Source organism: Jaculus jaculus, chromosome 1 (genome assembly GCF_020740685.1).
Source record: "Jaculus jaculus isolate mJacJac1 chromosome 1, mJacJac1.mat.Y.cur, whole genome shotgun sequence".
In the NCBI taxonomy this organism is placed as follows: Eukaryota; Metazoa; Chordata; class Mammalia; order Rodentia; family Dipodidae; genus Jaculus; species Jaculus jaculus.
In genome coordinates, this window is record NC_059102.1 from 61636972 (window position 1) to 61654599 (window position 17628).

Here is a 17628-nt window from a genome sequence, read left to right on the forward strand (position 1 = left end):
ACAATGGCAGGGGAAAATGATGGCATGAGCAGAGGGTGGACACCACCCCCTGGTCAACATAAGGTGGACCACAGCAACAGGAGAGTGTGCCAAACACTGGCATGGGGAAATTGGCTATAACACCCATAAGCCCGTCCCCAGCAATACACTCCCTCCAGGAGGCGTTAATTCCCAAATCTCCATCAGCTGGGAACCTAGCATTCAGAACCCCTAAGTTTATGGGGGACACCTGAATCAAACCACCACATTCAGTAAGTAATGCCTCAACTATTTAGGTGATGCCTCGCCTTAGTGTTTAGAATGGCAGGAAAAAGTAAAAGAGATGGGAAAGTATTCAAGAGGGAAGGCTATAGGAATATTTCTTCTAGATAGTTCATATCACAGCTGTTCAGGTGAGACCGCTCCTCTGAGCTTCTGAGAAGGCTGGGGAGAAGGAGAAGATGCTAAAGATGCAGGGAAGGGAGGAAAAACTAATTCTGCTAAGAACACTTTCCAGAAAGGGAAGCCCTATTACAGTATTTTTCAAAGTGATAGCTACCATCTTCTCCCTATCTTTTACTTACTAACTCAAAATATCAAAGCCAATTTTCTCAGGATCTCTGTGTATGCCCATTCCCACTGACACTGCCATTGTCCCTGCACAGTTCCTCAGTGTCTCTTGGTTAAGATAATCTCACTGTCTTCTGTTTTCTTCCATTTTATCACCCTTGTCTAATATTTCCTATATGTTAGTGACTGCTATTTTCTTGGAGCATGGTTACTTCTTCTGCAGCCATCTATAGCTCTCTATTGACTCTAAGGTCTAATATCTTTGGAAGATATTCTGGACATGGCATGATTTGGACCCAACCTGCTTTCTAATCTTTCTTCCAACTTCATGTTTCTGTCAAATAGAATATTATTACCATGATTGGCCCAAACCATGTATCCATGAGCTGAGGGATGATCCAAACAGATTCCTCACTGTCTTTCAGAACACTATACCCTTTTATGTCTCCACATCATTGATATCTCTCTCTCAGCTTGGAGTAACCCTTCTTTCAGTAGCTCATTTTTCATTCTACCTGGCACAAACTGAAAACTTGCTCTTTTCTTATGGCTCACCTTTGGTTTTCCAAAAGTTCCTTTGGCTAGATCTTCCCAGCTGAAATAATTTTTCCCTTTTTCATTCCCACTACAAATTTTGCATATATTCCAAATAAATATTTTCTTAGTGATTTAGAGCATGCCATTTAAAACAATACACTGTCCTCAAATAATTCAAATGTCAACTTTTCCATTTATTTAGACAATGTGTCTAAACCTCCATACCAACGACTTCATGTGAACTTTAAGTTTAGAACCTTGGGAGATTCTAAAGGGAAAACAATCTGACTATGGTGTTTAGAGGCAGGACCCTTTGAATGCGATTCAGATTACATAAGGTCATCGGGCTGACACTCCATGATTAAACACTGGTGGCTTTAAAAGGTGTGAGAAAGAGTGAAACACAGAGGAGACAAAAAGATAGACCAACCCTCCCACAGGCTCACCATGTGATGCTTGTACTACCTCAAAACTCTGACTTCAGAACCATGAACTGAAATAATCCAGATCTGTCTTTCCCCCTGTCCTCGTCTTTCTCTTTTATTGAATATTTTATTCATTTATTTGAGAGAGAGAAAAAAAAACAGAGAGAGAGAGAGAGAGAGAGAGAGAGAGTGGAATGGGTACACCAGGTCCTCTAGCCACTGTAAATGAACTCCAGATGCATGTGCCACCTTGTGCATCTGGCTTACATGGGTACTGGGGAATTATACTGTGTTCCTTTGGCTTTGTAGGCAAGCACCTTAACCACTAAGCCATCTCTCCAGCCAATTTTCTCTCCTTTTAAAAATATTTATTGGGGGCTGGAGAGATGGCTTGGCGGTTAAGCGCTTGCCTGTGAAGCCTAAGGACCCCGGTTTGAGGCTCAGTTCCCCAGTTCCCATGTTAGCCAGATGCACAAGGGGGCGCACGCATCTGGAGTTCTTTTGCAGAGGCTGGAAGCCCTGGCACGCCCATTCTCTCTCTCCCTCTATCTGTCTTTCTCTCTGTGTCTGTCACTCTCAAATAAATAAATAAAATTAAAAAAATAAAATAAAAATATTTATTGGGCTGGAGAGATGGCTTAGCAGTTAAGCACTTGTCTGTGAAGCCTAAGGACCATGGTTTGGAGCTCAATTCCCCAGGACCCACGTAAGCCAGATGCACAAGGTGGTGCATATATCTGGAGTTCGTTTGCAGTGGCTGGAGGCCCTGGTGTTCCCATTCTCTCTCTCTCTCTTTCTGCCTTCTTCTCTTTCTGTCTGTTGCTCTCACATAAATAAGTAAAAGTATTTATTTATTTATTTAGAGAGAGGAGACTGAGAATGAATATAGGCATGCCAGAGCCTTCTGATTCTGTAAACAAACTCCAGACACATGCACCCTTTTATGTGTCTAGCTTTACATGGGTACTGGGAAATTGAAACCAAGTTGTCAGACCTTGCAAGTGCTCCTTTAACCACTGAGTTATCTCTCCAGTCCCTCCTTTATCTGTTTTGGCATATGTATGTATGTGTAGTATATACGTGTGTGTGTGATCATATGTATGTTGGCACATATGTATGTGTATATGCATGTGCATGTGGTAGCCAACAGTTAACATCAGGTATATTCCTCAATCACTTTCAACTTTTTTTCTTTTATTAAGTAGAAACTTTATATGGACACATATGCTGGAACCATTATTTTCCTCCACCCTGCCTCCATTCTACTGAGGACCCTCCTGAATGGTTTTTCTTATAATCACCATGGGAGTGTGGGTTGAGTTGTGAGATCAGCAGTCAGTTATTGGCAGGGGGCAATTGCCTCTGGATATTTCCTCCCATCCTGGGGCTCTTGCATTCTTTCCACTCCTGCTTCCAAAAAATTCCCATGAGCTATGGTGGGTGTGTTTTAAGTCTACTTTAATGTTGTGCTCTTAGCAGCCTCTGGAATTATGCCTTGGTACAATTTGAACATCCTCAGTGTCTGTCTCCATCACCCTGGTGCAGGTTGTCAGGCTCACTGTGGAAGTAGCACTCTTGCTCATCTCACCAATTCCTCTGTGGGTTCACCTGGGCCCTACCTGACGTGTGAGGTATCTCCTGCCAGGGAGTCATCTATCTTTTCTTGTCTTGTTGATAGATTTTTGGTTGTCCTCAGTTCTTGTTGCCGTCTGCAAATGAAAAACAGATTCCTCAATGGAGAGTTAGATTAGCATAGGCTAAAGAGAATAAGAATTGTTAATTTAGAGAGATTTTAGTGGGTGTAACTTCTGTTTTTGCCATAGACTAGTGGGAGCTTCTTGTTGGAGTCCATGATCTTGGTCTCCATAGGATTCTGACTCAGTTCAGTTCCCAGTTCCAGATATGGGTTCCTTTTCACTGAGAGAATCTCAGCCAATTAGAAAGGCATTGGTTACTGACCTAGGTTGTGTGCCACTGTTGCACAGGTGTGTACAGCTTCTTAGGCTGGTTGCTTTCATATAGCAGTGTCCCTTGCTTCATGATGTTGTTGGCCATCTTCCCCTAGCAGGTCATGTAGCAATATCCAGCACTATATGTGCTAACCATCTGGGAAGTGACTTCAAATTTATTTTGACTAAGTTTCTCACTGAACATGGAACACTGAAATTCAGCTAGACCAGCTGGCTAGAAAACCCCAGGCTCTTCCTGTCCCTGTCTTCTCAGTGCCACAGTGCCCAGCTTTTATATGGGTGATGAGGATCTGCACTCAGGTCTTCATGCTTGTGTGGCCAGCATTATATGAGCTGAGCCAAGTTCCATGATGAATCTCATTTTTATGGCCTTATCCTGTTCAGTGGCACAGGATGAGAAGCAGAAAATGGGCTGAGACAGAGCTTTGACAACTCTAAGCAACCTGTCTTCACTTTTGCTTGTGTTTGAGCCATTCTGTAAGGATCAACTCAAATCTCATCCTAGATCTTTTTTCCACTTCCCTATTTCAGTTTTCACTTTCCCTCTTTCTGATGTCTCTGTCATTGCCTACTGTTCTTATAGCACACATACATTTGCTGAACATATACTTGATTTGCGTGGATTTTCATTTAAATGAATTCTAAGTTCCTATTCTCTTCATATATGAAAAAATAGAAAATAACTAATACTTCCTAGTAAGCACAGGATCGTATAAATATTATAGGTGTTCATAAAATGGTTACTAAGTGAATGAATACTCTGAAAAGTTGCAGTAACTCAAGTGCAACTTGACTTAATCTCTGCTAAGAATATTTCTAAAATATGTGTGTTCCTTGGTAAGTACAGTATGGAGTGAAATCTAATCAGGTCTCAAGCAAGTTTTATTAACAAAATATAGATTTTTTCAGATGCTATTCTATTGCTTAAATTCATTCTGCTTTGAAAATGATGTTACTTTTAAGAGGATTTTTGTCTCCTGACAAGACGTAGAAATTGAAGGTTGTTTTCTTCCATTCTGCTACCTATCACTGGGCTGTACTTTTAATCATGTAGTCTATAGTTATTTGCTGCTTTCTGTGTGTTATATGCTTAAGAGAACTAGATTCTGGGGTGAATGCTTTAGTCACAAGTAACACATTCCAACTATAGTGTAAGACAGATTTTTCCAAAACTCATAGTAAAGCCTTACCCTTTTCCTTCAAAAGAGTTACACTTCAAAATCAATGGGTACAAGGGATGGGAATCCAAGGCTTAGAGAAATGCTGTGGCATTCCCCATGGGCTGCCGCTGAGGGAGAACGAAGCTGGGATCCGAGTCCAGATCTATTTCCTTTTCTCCACTTACTATTTCTCGGAACCTGATTGAAAGACCCTGGCATAACTTCAGTCACTGAAGCACTAACTTTCTCTTCCAGTCCTATCTCCTTGCTCGCTGTACTTGTATTTCAGACAAAAGAAAAAAAAAAAAAAAAAAAAGCCCATTCTTTATTTTGCAGTGATATCCAAGACCTTCTCTGTCCTGTTAGTGAGTGGCTGATGCTAGCCCCATAGAAAATGTGCCGCCTCTTTCTTGGTGTTTTCCTGTGGTATTGTTTCAACTCTTGTCAATAAAGCTATTCTCATACTTCAGACCCCAGAACCTTTCAAACTTAGGCAAAGCCTGTATGTGTTCCCAAATCTAAGGTCTTCTTACAACCAAAAGCTCCCCAAACTATGCAAAAATGTGACTTTAGTGTAATCTAATTGTGACAGTTTATCTTTATGGTCACCTAGAATTACCTAAGAGACATACTTCTGGGCATGTCTTTGAGATCATTTCCAGGGATGTTTAACTAAGGGGAGAAGGCCTACTCTGAATGTGGGTGTTACCATCTGTAGTAGGTAGTTCCATGTTGTTGGAATGAACATTCACACCATGGACAGAGTATAGGAGGAAGGGGATTTTTTTTATTTTTTCAGTTTACAGATCCAGGGGAAGTTCCATTGAATGGATATCCAAGCAGAGAGAGAGATCGCAAGCAGCCGGTAAACATCAAAAAAGCTGCAAACACGAACCCAGGCAGAGCACAAACCCCTCTGCACACCTTTGGGTTGGAATACAGGTCTCTCCACCAAACAAATCTTTTTGGTCTGGCCCCAGGATCCTCCCCCAGTGACACCTCCTCCAGCTAGGCAGCTGGAGACCCACATTATAATCCTTAATAACTTATTCAAACTACCTCACCATCCCATGGGCTGGGCCCAGGACTGAATAAAAAGGAAAAAAGAAAAGGGGGAAGCAAGCTGAGAATCAGCATTTATTTCTCTCTGCTTCCTGACTGCAAATAGGATGTGACCAGGTACCTCATCCTCCATCCTCCATGTCTTCCCCATCATAATGGATGGTACCCTCAAATTGTGAATCAAAGTCAGCCCTTACTTAAGTTACTTTTTGTCATAGCAATGTGAAGAGTGACTAAGGTACTAAGGAAGATGCATGAATCTGAATTTATGGTTGACAAACTATATACATGTGCTTTAAAAAGAATTGATTGGAGTTGATTTCTGAAAATAGATGACTTTAGATAGATTCAAAAGGGGATCTCAGATTCTTCTAATCCTAAAAAAAAAACCAAAAACCTCTTAACCTGCAGTTCTCCATTCTCCCATTCCTCTTCTATCCCTAACCCCATCAGTGCTCCATTCTCCCATGTGTATTTGTCCATGAAGGGGACAAATAACTTTCATCAAATCTTGAAAGAGTAAATGACATGGAAATGACTAAAAACTTCTAGAGTAATCTTGAACCTCAAATATAACTATTTCATCTGTACATCACCCCTTCTGCCTGTTATTTAAGTCCTTCCAGTAATTGCTAAACTAGAAACACATTCATCTGCCTGATTCAGTGCTAACACTGTCACTTTAAAAACATTCTTAGCATTTAGGAGATGAGGTTTAAGTCTTGCTACAATCATTGGAAAGTACAATGCCACCCATTTTAGGACCTTTATTTTTTATCACCCTGTACAGATTCCTGGAGAATTTTGATTCAAGTCTTTAAGTATTCATTCTCAGGCAGGGATTGAAGTGTGCTCAAGATGTTATTCTTGCTCTAGGACCATAGCTGTGATTTTGTCTTTTTTTTTTTTTTTTTTTTGGTGCTGAGGACCAAACCCAGGGCCTTGCGCTTGCTAGGCAAGCGTTCATCCACTGAGCTAAATCCCCAACCCCTAGGACCATAGCTGTGAATGGGATGAAGCCAGGACTGACGGGCAGTCTCTCTTCAGCCTTGACCAAGGCTCCCTCAGATACATGGGTTTTAAAGGAGGGCAGCTGCTTATCACCAAGCCCATGCTTACCCTTACTGCTCCTCTGCCTTATACAATCCTAGCTTGGAACAAGCCTTCCTGACAGGCAGTGCAGTAGGCTCCCCACACCCTCTGCTCAGACCTCATACAGACCTCAGTGCTCACATGTGTCTCAATATTTTCCTCCTCCATTCTAGGAAGAAGAGTAATGTTTCATTATTTACTGGTGCATTTAAGAGACTAAAATTCAAAGTACAAGGTATACCTTCAAGTGATCATTATTACAATGATAAGTTTTATATTTGAGATGTGATTTTTAAAGTCTGATCAATTAAAATATTAGTAGCACACCTCTCATATTAAACATTAGGTACCAAAACAGGATTACAAAATAATAAATTTATGTGCAAGTCATCTTCAGACATGGAAGGTGGCTTCTTGCTCATCACACAAAGATGACTAACTTGCTTGTACAAAGCACATTGCCAATGATGTTGGTCATATTATCAATAATGATAACACTGAACATGTCCTTCCTTGTATGTGGCATGCTGGCTTGTGTTGCGTGTTTGCAGCTGTGATCTCAGTGCTTCCCATGCCCACCTTCTGGGGTGGAACTGTTTTCCTGCTTTCATAGAGAAGGATATACAGACTTGGAGTGCTGATCTTAATTTTTTGAGAAATATCCAATAATGATAATTTGGATGATTATTCTCTTGGTTTTGATAGTTGGGCTTTAATTTTTTTCATTCCTCCCTTTTTTTCTCTCTTTCCTTCTCTCTCTCTTTCTTTCTTTCTTTTGATTTTTCAAGGTAGGGTCTCACTCTAGCCCAGGCTGACCTGGAACTCACTATGTAGTCTAAGGGTGGCCTCAAACTCACGGTGCTCCAAACTCACGATGCTCCTCCTACCTCTGCCTTCTGAGTGCTGGGATTAAAGGCGTGGCCCACCATGCCTGGCCTGCCTTTAATTTCTAACACTAAAGATAGAGTCATCTCTTCTGAGATATTTTATAAGATTGAGCAATCACTGTGAGCACCCCTCAAAAGAGCTTCCTCCTTGCACACCTTTGGCCTTATTTCCCACCTTCCAAAGAGTGTTACCCTTTTCTTTAGGGAAAGCATTTCTTAGTTTAATCAATCACATGTGTTTATGAAAAAGGATAAGTTATGCTTAGTTGAACTTCTGACTAACATGTTCTTCAAAACCTTCTTTTGATTGTTGAAATTGAGGTCTCTCCTGGTGTGTAAAATGCTGCTTTTTTTCCCAGGAAATAGTTATTCATACATTATTGCCTGAAACCTTTTCTCCATTAGTACTTCCTTTATCCTCTTTCAAGCAAGCACCTTTTACAATGGAGCCATTTCCCCAGCCCGCCTTCGGCTGCTTCCCATCTCTTTGTGGTAACACTGAAAACCTGTTGCTATGGTCACAGTGCTTCTTCTCTGCTCTGCCTCTTATTGGTTTTTGAAAAAAAGTAATTTTGACAGAATGAATTTTCCTCTGCAAACTCTACACTAAAAACCCAGGTGTGTCAAACTCAGTTTATTGAGTTATTGACTGATAGCTTTAAAAAGAACCTTTCATAATGAAAACAATTATAAGTTAATTTCAATCTAAACTGATTTCTCTGAAGTTTATGTATAGAGAAATAGACATTTGAATGTCCCAGTGCTCCCCACCAGCACGCGTGTAAGGAAGTGTCAGGGCCCTGCGCCCTCGCCCGCCCACAGCCTCGTACTCTGACATTTCTGGGAGGCAATATTAAAACAAAACCAAAGTGCTACCATCTTTTGAAGAGTAAGAGTAGAGAATTAGTCATGTGGAGAATAATTTTAACTTTTTGTATTGTTAGGCTTTTTGTTCTCTTATTTTTGTTTTGAATCCATGTGCTTTATATTAAAATTTGTATTCTATTTTTTAATTTAAGATTTTACTCATTTATATATTCTCTCTCTCTCTCTCTCTCTCTCACTCTCTCTCTCTCTGTGTGTGTGTGTGTGTGTGTGGAGTATGTGTAGTGTGGTGTGTTATGCGTGGTGTATGCACATCTGTGTGCTGTCAGAGGCCAGAGGAGAACTTCCGGGACGCTACTCTTTCACTCAGCTTCATACTTTTCTGGTATCCGTCTCCCTCCTCCCCTGATGACAGGGATTTCTGATTGCTCAATCATGTCTACCTTTTTATGTGAGTTCTGGGTTATTCAAACTCAAGCAGTCTTAAGGTTCTATGTTTAAGTTGCAAATACTCTTAATCACTGTGCAATCTTCCAGTCCCTCATTTGCTTTTTCATTAGCATATTAAGAATTAAGTCTTACTATGGAATTTTTCAAATAAAATTTCTTTAGTTGCCCTTCCCCCTGGTTTCCCCACCCTTCTTACTTCCCTTGTGCCTTCCCCCACAGTTAGGACTCTCTTCTGCTCTCTTGCCATGTATTCTTTACCCTCCCCCTCTTTCTCAACACCTCTTAATCCCCTCTCCTACATTGAGAGAGAGAGAGAGAGAGAGAGAGAGAGAGAGAAGGAGAGAATGGGCACGTCAGGGCCTCCAACCATTGCAAACGAACTCCATATGCATGCACCCCTTGTGCATCTGGCTTACGAGTGTCTTGGAGAATTGAACTGGGATCCTTTCACTTCGCAGGCAAATGCCTTGACCACTAAGCAATCTTTCCACATGGTTTCTTGGCTAGTTGCATAGCCTATACACACTCTCACCTCCTCTTATTTACATACATACAAATATCAAAAGTTAAAATCAGCATATGAGAGAGCGCAATTCTATTTTTTATCTTTCTGTGCCAGTGTTACCACACTTAGCTCATTTTCTAGTTTCACCCACTTTCCTTCAAATTTTATAATGTGCCGGACTTGGTGACTCATGCCTTTAATCCCAGCACTAGGGAGATAGAGGTAGGAGTATCATTGAGTTGAAGGCCAGTCTGAAACTACATAGAGAATTCCAGGTTAACCTGGGTAGGGCGAGACCCTAACTCAAAAAATTTTATTATGTTTCTCTTTTCTTATTTTAATATACATCTTACATAAGACTCACTCTTGGAAGCACATGGTTCAGTTCAGTGTCATGTGTTGTCTTTAGAGTGTTGTACAGTTATCGTCACCATCACCATTGTCTAGTTCCAGAATGTGTACCACCCCTAAGCAAGCTCAGGATCCATCAGTCAGCCACTACACTCCTGCCCTGCCCACATCCCAATGGTATAGGTTTTTGTATGCTGGAGTTTAAAAAAAAAATGAACAACTGTAGTACATGGCCTCTTGAGATGGGCTTTAATCACTTAGCATATTTTTAAAGTCATGGCATGTATCATGAGTCATAAAAAGTAATAAATTCTGATTGTTTGGATATTACGCTTTTTGTTTATCCATTCATCGGGTGATAGCTATTTGGCTTGTTTCTATCCTTTGGCTGCTGTTAGCAGGAATACTTATAAGCAACTTATCCACAAAGTTTGCAAACCAATTTGTTTTTTTAAAAAAAGCATTATTTTATGGCTCCCTATTGCCTCACCATGGATCAGCGTACATCTGGCCTTGCTGTTTCCCCACACTTCCTATGTCCGTACTCCTTCTTTACCTGCCACCTGCTTGAACACCCTTTTCAGAACTCCGTTTATGCAAGGTCTGGTGGTGGTGCATGTCTAAAATCCAGGTACTCAGGATGTGGAGGCAGGAGGATCAAGATTTCAAGGCCAGCTTCAGTCTCAACTACAGAGTGAGTTTGTGAGGCCAGCCAGGATACATGATGTGCTATTTCAAAGAAAACTAAATGAGCAAATCCCAAACCCATCCATTTAAGATCATGTCCCCAGTGAGGTCCTTGCTGACCCCACTCCTGCCCTTCTGTTCACAGGCAGGAGCTCCTCGGCCTCTCCATGCCCTGTTTTCTGCTCAGCACTTTTTTGTGGCTGTTACTTGAGCTCACAAATCTTCTCCACAGCCTAACCTTACAGATATGTCCTCAAATTCATGTCCTTTGCATGGTACACACTTACAGCAATGTATGGCTGAAGTTTTCACCATAGATTAACCAGGTTGGAAAAGTCACTTTATGTGCCAGCTAAGTGCACAGTGATTGAAAATATCTTTCAAATAACTAATTGCTTGAATAAGAACTCTTGCTTTTTTTCAGTCTAGATATTTGATGACAATGAACTTGGCCACTGGGAGCGCTAACCAGTTTCATATCCTGGTGAATAATTAAGACCCTGGAAGAGTAGATTTTTAATTAGAACACTGAGACCCCATAAAGTTCTCAAACACTTTTAACTTGGGTTATGTAAAAAGACCTGGAATAATATAAATTATAAAAGCCTGCTTACTTCTTAGGTTTTGTATGATGATTAAGGGTTTGCTTCTTCATAAAAATGGTAATTTACTTGGAATGTTGCTTGCAAATTGCCACTTACAATTTACCATCCTGGAACATGGCACACCCTCTACAAACAACTCTTATTATCCATCTCCTGTTCCTCATGGTATTTTATATAGTGCTTTTGCATAAAACTGGCATCTAATAAGTGCTTTTGAATTAAAGAATGGATTGGACTGTAAGCCTATGTGCAGAGTAGACAATAAATGATTAACCAATAGTTTTATCTGGTTGTAACCAATGTGCTTGCCCCTAGGAAATAAAATGGCTAGTGCCTTTCACACAGTGAGGAAATTTCTTTTGCTCTATAGTTTTTTAGCCCTGTGGTGGTTTTCCTCCTGTATGTGCATAGTGGTTGTAAAAGACACTTCACTTGTTTTTGTTTGTTTGTTTTAAGTACAAAATACAAAAGCCATTTTGGCTCCTTAACTCAGTAGACTTGTTTGTATCTCTGTTCTAGTGGAAGCTGGACTTACTGACCATGTGGAGCTATAATGCTTGGAGTTCCTAAGGACTGATAATAGCCCATGAAAAGCAAAGACGTTAGGATATTAGCATAAATGGTGAGCAAAAGAGATAGAATTCCTACTTTCATTTTGTACCTGGGATGAATAATTAAATACAATGTGAGTAAATAAATAATTTCTGACAAAGAAAAGTATGCTAAATTCTGTGGTGGTTTAAATTCAGAGGATTTGGCTGAATTTGAGATTATGCTTCAAGACTATATCCTTAAGGAAGGGATGTTTAAGCTTTGAAGGTCGCATAGATATTAACTAGGCAGAAAGAGATGGGAAAGGCTGGTGCAAAGACCCAGAGGGAACAGGAACCAGGGACTATGGAGTAGAGAAGGAAGACACAGAAGGTAGTGGCAACCCGAGATGAGCTAAGCCACATTGAGCATTCCTGTAGCGCTTTCCCTCCTTTACCTAAGAAGAACTGAGGAGATCAGTTAGGGTGACTGGACCTCTAAAAGTAAAATAAAAGGTCAAAAAGTCTTCACTTGGCTAGAAATCAAAGACAATCTGATTTCTTTTCTCTTGCCTAGTTCTCTAGACCTGTTTTTCCACAACCAGGTCCCCTCCTGGGAGGGAGGTCTTTCACAGGATTTAAACATTATGATTAGTGAGTTCAGCCCCTGGAACTTGGAGTTAGGGCTAGCCTCTACCTGAGACAGCCCCCTAGCTCTAACCAACTAGCTTTCCAGCAGTTTCACCTGAGCTGGAAGACAGCCCACCACTTTGAGATCATAAATACCTTTACAAGGGGTGTGCAGGCTCTCTGACCACTTGGAAACTTCCAACTATGGGTAAGTTTTTCCCTCACCTGCCCCCCATCTCTTGCTCTCCATTTGGGGGCTTGTTTATCAGTTCCAGCTTCCTACATGACAAAAGCTCCTTGAACTTTCTTTTCTTCTCATGGATTTCCTAGGCCCTCCACATGGGATCTCTAGACACGTGAGTACCTTTCCTTGGTTCTGTACTTCCCTCAATAAATATGATTTAATAATAATCCTTCTCAGTCTTTTTTATTCAATTCTTTGATTATAATTAAAAACAAACTTAGGGTTTAGGGTTCAAAGACTTTCCTGGACTCCAAACACCACACTGCACAATGGAAAGACAACAAAGACTATGAAGTTGACAGATCCTATTTCCCCCTTTTAAAAATATGGTAAAATAGAGCCAGGCATGGTGGTGCACACCTTTAATCCCAGCACTCGGGAGGCAGAGGTAAGAGGATCGCCATGAGTTTGAGGCTTCCCTGAGACGACATAGTGAATTCCAGGTCAGCCTGGACTAGAGTGAAACTCTACCTCGAAAAACAAAAAAACAAAACAAAGCAGAAATATGATAAAATAATTGTAGCATGGTAGACAGCCTGGCGCAGGGTACAAGGTACTGCCGTAGGAGATTTGTTGGACAGTGTCAGCAGTGGACATGAAAGACACAGGAAAGTGGTAAGACAGGAGGAGAGGAACGGGAAACATCTGAAACAAGGGGACAAGATCAGTGCGATTTGGTGACAAATGGCTTTTGGGCTTTTCTAAGTGGACAGAACTAGGGAAAACAAGAGCGCCGGCTAGGAAGGGCAGCGCAGGAGGCTGGAGTCATTTATACTGAGTTGAGGTGACTTTGTGACATCCAGGTTGTTATACAGCTTATACTGGCTTATGAGTAAGGTCAGAGGAGCTATCTTAGCCAGAGGAATAAAACACGGACAGAATTAGGAGTGAGAAGAGAAAATGAACCAAGTTAACCCCTGCAGATGGGAGCACAGCAGAAAAGAAGGGGCAGAATGAGAAGACAATCCGAAGGTGACGGGAACAGTGTAGGAAGGAAGGTCATGGGAGGCTGCGGCTGGGGCTACTTCAAGATGGAGGGAGGAGGGCGGCTGTCCAATGTCCCTGAAAAGCAGCAGCAGTGACACTGCAAGTGTCCACTGAGTTTAGCAACCCAGGTGCTTGTTGACCTTGGGGAGCTCATTTTGGTGCAGAGAGAGAATCAGAATGGGTTCAGTTTTTGCAACAGGTGGAAGGTAAGGAAATGCAGAGAATAATGATAGCTATCCCTTGAGGCACTCCATGTGCTACGCTTCCGTATGGCATGTGAGAAGAAGAATGACGTATTTCTAACAGTTGTAAAATGCAAGTAAGTTGCATAGGCCTTAGTTCCCCAGTGCTTACCTTATCAGAGGACTGGCACACCCGTGTTTGCGCTCCCAGCATTCTGGGGTCATAGTACGCGCCCTGCTCTCTAGTCTCCAAACACTCTGCTAAGGTCCTGTGGATCTTTTCAGGCCAAGCCACCTCAGTGCACATGTGCAGGCCAAGGACTCGTAGACTTTCAGTTGTCGCCTTGTGCTCACACGATGTTTGCCAGCGTCCCATGTTATATAGGGCAAGTTTCTCTCCAAGCCCAGTTCAGAAACCATGCCAAAACTCTGCTTACAAATATAGAATGGGTGCTACAGAATTGCCGAGCAGACACGTGCTGGGGTTTAGAATTAGTTGTAGCTCTCCTAAAAACTCTGAGTACATCATTGCAGAAATGGAATTTAGCATTTCAGCACTGTTAGAATTCTCACTATGGTCAGTTTTTTTTTGTTGTAAAGCACAGACCTCCAGCTGTGAAGCTTCATGGTACTAAACAGGTTAGACATATTTCTTCTGTAAATCTGAGATAGTTTTGAAATAAGAACAGATAAGACAATAGAGGCAGATGTTTCTGCTATTTAAAACCACAGGCCTGGGGCTGCAGCTTAGTGGTAGAATGCTGGCCTAGCATGCTCAAAGCCCTGGGTCCAACCCTCAGCACTGAACAGCAACACAAAATAACTTTTGGCCCCAGGAAAGCATTTGTAAATTCTTCTCTTCCCTAGGAGTGCTGTAAAAAGCCTCACCAGCTCCTCCCCACCTCCTTCCTGAGTGAACGACCATACAGGGAAGATTTAATCCAGCTGAGCCAAACAAGTTACCGAAGACTCACATTCAGAAGGAAACTACAGCCTTTAGAAGTGTAAATGGAGATTTATATGATTAGTTTATCCTACTTCCGTATCCGTCCAAACAATAATGGGAAGAAGAACACAGGATTTGGTCTGGATTCTTGGCAATTGAAATTAGAGTAAGGAAAGTGCTTTCTGAAATCTAAACAAGATTGGGCACCTTGGAAGTGCCACATCTTTAGGCAGAGAAGGAAAGGTGTATGAGTGTGGCATTCAGGTCTTTCAACTTCCCATATTTTGGTCTACACCTGGGTTTCCTCACTCATACTTCTCATTTACACCTTACTCATCCCTCCTGCAAAAACACCTTGATTATTTTCCTTTCTTCAAGTTTTCACAGTTCAGTCCATTATGACAATTTGCCCCTTAAAAATTCGGCCCTGTGCATTGCCTCACTTTCTTATGAGCATGGAAATCCATTGCCCTTGCCAGAACATTCACTCTTTTTTTTCTTTTCTTAATTCTAGTTTTTCTTTCTTTTTAAAATATATATTTTTAATTTATTTATAAGAGAGAGAGAGAGAGAGAATGGGCATGTCAGGGCCTCCAGCCACTTCAAATGAACTCCAGATGCATGTGCCTCCCTTGTGCATCTGGCTTATGTGGGTCCTGGAGAGTTGAACAGGGATCCTTCGGCTTTGCAGGCAAATGCCTTAACTGCCAATTCATCACTCTAGCCCAGAACATTTACTCATGTATACACCTGGGCCCTGGGCAGTTTGATGGATATAAGATGTACATTAGGAGGTATGAGTGGGCATTCTCTCAAAATACTCAAAACCATATCCTTGAGAGATTCAAAGCAACAGGGCCAAGTATCCATGAACTGAAACAGTAAGTCAGATTTAATCTTTCCTTCTTATAAATTATTTTGTCACAGTGAGAGAAAACTGAACAGTACAAATACTTATCATGTGATAGGTACTTTATTTGCTTTTTAAATGTATTAACTCATTTAATTGCTATAGGACCCCTGTGAGTTAAGTACAGTTTATTCCTGTTTTTCAGATGAGGAAACATAGTCACTGATAGTATGAGTTCCTCATTCAACATAATTGAGTGAGCAATTGATCCCTACTGCTTCTAAATCACAATTATCAGTGTTGCCATGGGAGAAATTAAATATCATACTGGTATTCAAACATCTGTGGTTCATGACAGTCTTAGATAGTCACCACCCTTTGTGTGTTTTGTTTTCTTTCTTGTTTTTGTCTTGCTAAGGCAAACTTCAAAGGCATTCTGGAAACTTGTCAGTAAAATTTCTGAAGCAAGAATGTGACCCTTTCAAATTTCCAGATTTTACTCAGTTTCCAATGACACTGTTCATATTGGGGGGTCTTATTTTATTCATTTCTTTTGCTTTTATAGCTCTAGAGATCAAACCCAAGGCCACTCATATGCTAGATAAGTACTCTAGCAGCGAGCTGCGCAGCCAGGCCCGCTCCAGGCTTTTGGAAGCGGTCAAGGTACGCATGGCCTTTTGGAAGTGGAGATCAACCAGAAGTTGTGTGTGGCGTGTGGCTAACATCTTCACACACAAAAGGAATTTGCAAGGCTAGTAGCTGGACTTGTTTTGAGCTTCTCTTATTAGCTGCAGGAGTTGTTTGGACAAGTAAGCAGGCCATCCAATAACTTGAGAGTCATTGGGAGAGAAAGTAAACAAATGAGAGTGAGACAGTATCAAGTATTTATTGGACTTTGACCATGTATGTTAAAAAACATTGTGAATTAAAACATGTGTCCTCCAGCTCTGAGGATAGGTAAAGATTCCTCACCTGATTTTCTAAAAGAAAATGTTCTCATTTGTTAAAATAAATAAATAAATAAATAAATTAATTAATTAATTAATTAATTAATTCTGGGCCAGAGAGATGGTTTAGAGGTTAAGGTATTTGCTTGGAAAGGTCAAAGGACCCAGTTTTGATTTCCTAGAACCCACATAAGCCAGATGCACAAGATGGCACGTACATCTGGAGTTAGTTTACAGTGGCTAAAGGCTCTGGCATGCACATTCTTTCTCTCCTTTTCTCTATCTGCACCCCCTTCAAATACATACATTTAAAAAATTTAAAATACACTTTAAAAATGAGTAAATAAATAAATTCTGCTCTTTTGGAAATGGAGCCTTAATCTGGCTGTTCAGAGGGTATGCACCCTACACAGCCACCATCATTTCTTTGCATGTTCTCATTGAATTTGTAATTATGCCCATAAATCAAATTGTAGAAAGAGTTTTCTGGTGTGACTTATTTAAAGACCTTTCCCAAACACTAGGCACAAAGTCTTTGGAGTTCTGCACAACAGAGATTGAACAGAAACAAACCAGACCTACGTTTTACTTTTGTACTATCACCTGACTCCCAAGGGGACACTGGCTATAATATCCATAAGCCCACCCTCCACAATACACTGCCTCCAGGAGACCTTAATTTTTTTTGTTTATTTTTATTTATTTATTTGAGAGTGAAGACAGAGAGAGAAAGAGGCAGAGAGAGAGAGAGAGAGAGAGAGAGAGAGAGAGAGAGAGAGAGAGAGAATGGGTGTGCCAGGGCCTCCAGCCACTGCAAAGGAACCAGATGCACGCTCCAACTTGTGCATCTGGCTTATGTGGGTCCTGGGGAATCAAGCCTCGAACTGGGGTCCTTAGGCTTCACAGGCAAGCACTTAAGCACTAAGCCATCTCTTCAGCCCCTCCAGGAGACTTTAATTCCCAAATCTCCATCAGCTGGGAACCTAGCATTCAGAACACTTAAGTTTATGGGGGACACCTGAATCAAACCACCACAACTGGCAATCTACACTTTGCTTTGCAAGTCACCATGAAGAGAAGAGACCTCTGCTCAACATTCCCAACTGTGATGTACTACCATGCCACAGTGTCAAGGGCAATGGGGCCAGGGGACCATGGGCTGACACCTCGGAAACCATGAGACTTTTCTTTCTTTTTAATAAGATGT

General features: G+C 41.2%; 1 protein-coding gene across 3 annotated transcripts in view; it reads left to right on the forward strand.

Moving 5' to 3' along the window:
• Gda (guanine deaminase) overlaps window positions 1–17628 on the forward strand; it is a 100789-nt gene that overhangs the window by 7172 nt on the left and 75989 nt on the right. Inside the window, exon 2 of one of the 3 annotated variants that reach the window (XM_045144642.1) lies at window positions 11625–11727. The exons of the other annotated variants lie outside the window; for them this stretch is intronic. Coding sequence (XP_045000577.1) covers window positions 11725–11727 — 3 coding nt within the window. The 5' untranslated portion in view covers window positions 11625–11724. The remainder of the gene's footprint in view (window positions 1–11624; window positions 11728–17628) is intronic. 3 annotated transcript variants of the gene reach the window in all.